The 3,453-nt window shown below is 43.1% G+C and overlaps 1 protein-coding gene across 1 annotated transcript; it reads right to left on the minus strand.

Annotated features, from left to right (window-relative positions):
* Positions 1 to 287: 287 nt before the first annotated feature.
* Positions 288 to 1,564, minus strand: LOC147988819 (uncharacterized). The gene is made up of 2 exons (XM_087547711.1): positions 1,532 to 1,564; positions 288 to 1,394 (listed from the first exon to the last, which is right to left on the minus strand). Exons 1-2 carry the CDS (start codon positions 1,562 to 1,564, stop codon positions 288 to 290), a joined length of 1,140 nt encoding a protein of 379 aa, XP_087403837.1.
* Positions 1,565 to 3,453: the final 1,889 nt, after the last annotated feature.

Below are 3,453 nucleotides of genomic sequence, written 5' to 3' on the forward strand. Positions count from 1 at the left end.
CAGCCTTAGAGATGAGACCGGATGACTATGGCCCAAATATCAAAGTTTTCCCTTTTGACGATACGGAACTTTCTCACTTTGAGCACTTCTCTATTTGAGGCCATCTTAATTAAGTTCTTGGCCGTGCCGAAATCTGGTGTCAACACATGCCCCCCTGTTTTTCGGCAAACTTGTGTGCCGAAAAATAACTTGCATGATGATTTTCCTAAGGACGATGTCAACACTCCATCAGCCATTCTATGTGCTTAGGGCGATAATTTCTATATCAGCCATGTTTAATTTCTTGTTTACATCATACCCTGGAACCGATTACCACCAATCGGCTTTAAAGAGATGGGAATGAACCCGTTCCTCGTAGCACTAAGGAAATCAAACTCCGAGAGGTCACGCCCTGTTAAGCAAGTAACATCCGGATGATTCCAATCCACCGATGTGTCGGCCAAAGCAACACAAGCCGAATTATCCGCGTGAATGACTTCTACCTCATCATCGACCCATTGTATTAAGAATTGATGCATGGTAGATGGCACACATTGGTTAGCATGAAGCCAATCGCGGCCTAATATAACATTATAGTTACCTTGCACCTCGGCGATGAAGAATGTGGTGGCCAAAGTTTTACTTCCCACGGTGAGTTCCATGCACATCACACCTTTGGCCTCTGTTTTTTCTTTTCCCTCAAATCCATTAAGTACCATATTGGTCTTCATCAATGCGTTATCGTCTAACCCCAACTTCTTGAAGACCGAGTAGGGCATAAGATTTACCACAACACCACCATCAACGAGCATCCTAGCAACCGGCGATCCGTTAATATGACCTTTGAGGTACAATGGCTTCAAGTGTTTCACCGGTTCTTTTGGCTTCTCGAAGATAGCATTCTTAGGACCAAAATCCAGCTGGGCTACCTCCCATTCTTTACCTATAGCACGAAACTCGGCAGGTAAGTAATATACCATATTAATATCCATACCTTCCCGAACCGGCGTAGATTCATAATCCACCATCTCATCTTCATCCCCCAATGTGAATATTGGGCTCAAAGATTCCTCAACTGAAGGGGATGTTTCAGGTGGTGTGGACGATGTAATAGGGGTTGCATCATCCTCTTTTGGTGGCGAATGGGTTGCTGTAGCTAATGTAGAAGCATCTGCGTTTTCCTTTTGTTTAGGCCTCCACACTTGTTTTGTGAGTGCCATGGGCCGAATTTCACTTAACAATTCGTCCCTTTGCCTCTCCTCTTTGTGATCTACCTTTTCGTGGTTCCTCATGCGTTGTAATCTCCTTTTCATGGTCTTGGTTAAACCGGGAGGACACCACTTAGGTTGAGTATATTTGGGATCCCTTGGTTTGGCCTTGCTTGTGCTCGCCTCATGATCACTAACCATGGAACCCTGCTGAACAATAACAATATCACCATTAGAAGTAGCCAGATTACCAACAACCGGCTTTTCGATCTCCTTTTGCTTGTCGCATTCTGAAATTTTCGCATTAGATGACTTAACACGCCACACTTTTTTATTGGCCTTACTTGGAGAAATTTTTGTTGGCCGATTTGCACCATAGCTCAAATGGCCTTGTGTGGGATAATAAAGCCTCTCGCGAGCAGGCCTTCTAGGTGCTGCCCACCCCATATGGAAAGCATAAGGAGCCATTGGGGGCTGCCCCCATCCTCCACCGAAGCCTCTCATGTAATATGGCGCATAGAAGGGTTGTGACATCCATGGTGTCGGTGCCCATGACCCATATGGCCTTGCATATCGTCGAAACTCTTGCTCTGGAGGCAATCTTGAACGCTTTGAATGTGATGGCCGATTAGAGCTAGAACCGGCCGCTTGACTTGCATATTTGGATAGCAACATATCAAAAGTTGGCTTGATTCTCTTGTTCTTAGTTTCATTCTTTTTCCACTTGCCAACTTCTGAATTCTTGGGCTTGATCAATTTAACATGAGCATCCTCTTGTACTTGTGGTTGCCCCCCGAGTGTGGCATTTTTTATAGTGATCTTCAACACTTCCTTGCCATCAGGTTGCTTCTCAAGCACAATCTTTCTTCCCAAGACCTTGTCGCCCTCCTTGCTATTCCTGGGTTCACCAATAACAACATTATCTTTATTAGCAGATTCGGCTATGCTAGGCCGAATCAACATTTTCTTTCCCTCCAAGTCTATGGTGTTTATCGGGAAGGGCTGTTTATCAACTTGCATCTCAGCAAAATTCAATCGTCCGTCATTAATGGCCGATTGTATCTGTCGTCGGAAAACATTGCAATCGTTAGTAGCATGAGAAAATGAATTATGATACTTGCAATAAGCACGCTGTTTCAGCTCCTCAAACGGCGGTATGGTGTGTGATATTCTAATCATCTTATCTTGCAAGAGTGCATCAAATATTTTATCACACTTTGATATATCAAAAGTAAACCTCATCTCCTCATCACGATTCTTGCGAATCGGCTTAAGAGCATTGCACATATAGGGTTTGGCCTTTGAGGGCCAAACAAATTCAGTAGTATAGACATCAACCTCATCGTCCGAATTATCATCATTGTGTTCAACCATATGCATTCTAGGACGATCGGTTGTAGACCTATGAACCTCTTTATTTCGACTCTCTTGGGCCAAAGCTTTTTGCAAGACTTGATTAATGCTCAAAAACTCATAACTTTCTAGCCTCTCTTTAATGTGAGTTTTCAAACCATTAAGAACAAGATCTGCCAAATCTCTCTCAGTTATCACTAAGCTATAACATCGCTTTTTATATCTCTAAACCTCTTGACATAATCGGTGACCGATTCATCATGTTTCTACCTAACCGATGTAAGATGTGACAACTTTAGCTCATTATCACCGCTATAAAAGTGATCATGAAACTTTTGCTCTAATTGCGACCATAAGAGAATTGAGCCATGTGATAAAGCAGCAAACTATGAAAATGTGGTACCAGTTAAAGATAATGGAAATAAACGCACTTTCAATTCTTCTATGGAACCTGCTTCACCCAACTGTGCTAGATACTGACTCACGTGCTCCCAAGTTGTTTTTGTACCCTCACCACTAAATTTAACAAAATCAGGAACCTTATAACCTTGAGGGTAAGAAATTGCATCGAAGTGTTTAGGATAAGGCTTTTGGTACACACGACTCTTTACTTTCGGCTCGTTTCCGAAAGTTTCTAGAAACATCTTATGCAAATCCTCCCTTAATTTATCTAAAATTGGATCCGAGGTAGATGAAGATGTTTGTGGTAATGACATAGAAGCAACCTGAGTACTAGCTATTGGTGCAACTTGTGGGATGGGCGCCGAACCATAATTCGGCGGAAGACCAAACATGCCTGCGCCTATGGGTGGCGTGACAAAGTGATTCGGCGTTGACGCCGAATTGGGCACACTCATAATAGGATTAGAGTATGTAGGTGCAGCCACAAGCTGGTTGGTTTGAGTAGGGTAAA

This window comes from Triticum urartu, chromosome 1A (assembly GCF_056163025.1).
Source record: "Triticum urartu cultivar PI428250 chromosome 1A, HENAU_Tu73, whole genome shotgun sequence".
Classification (NCBI taxonomy): Eukaryota; Viridiplantae; Streptophyta; class Magnoliopsida; order Poales; family Poaceae; genus Triticum; species Triticum urartu.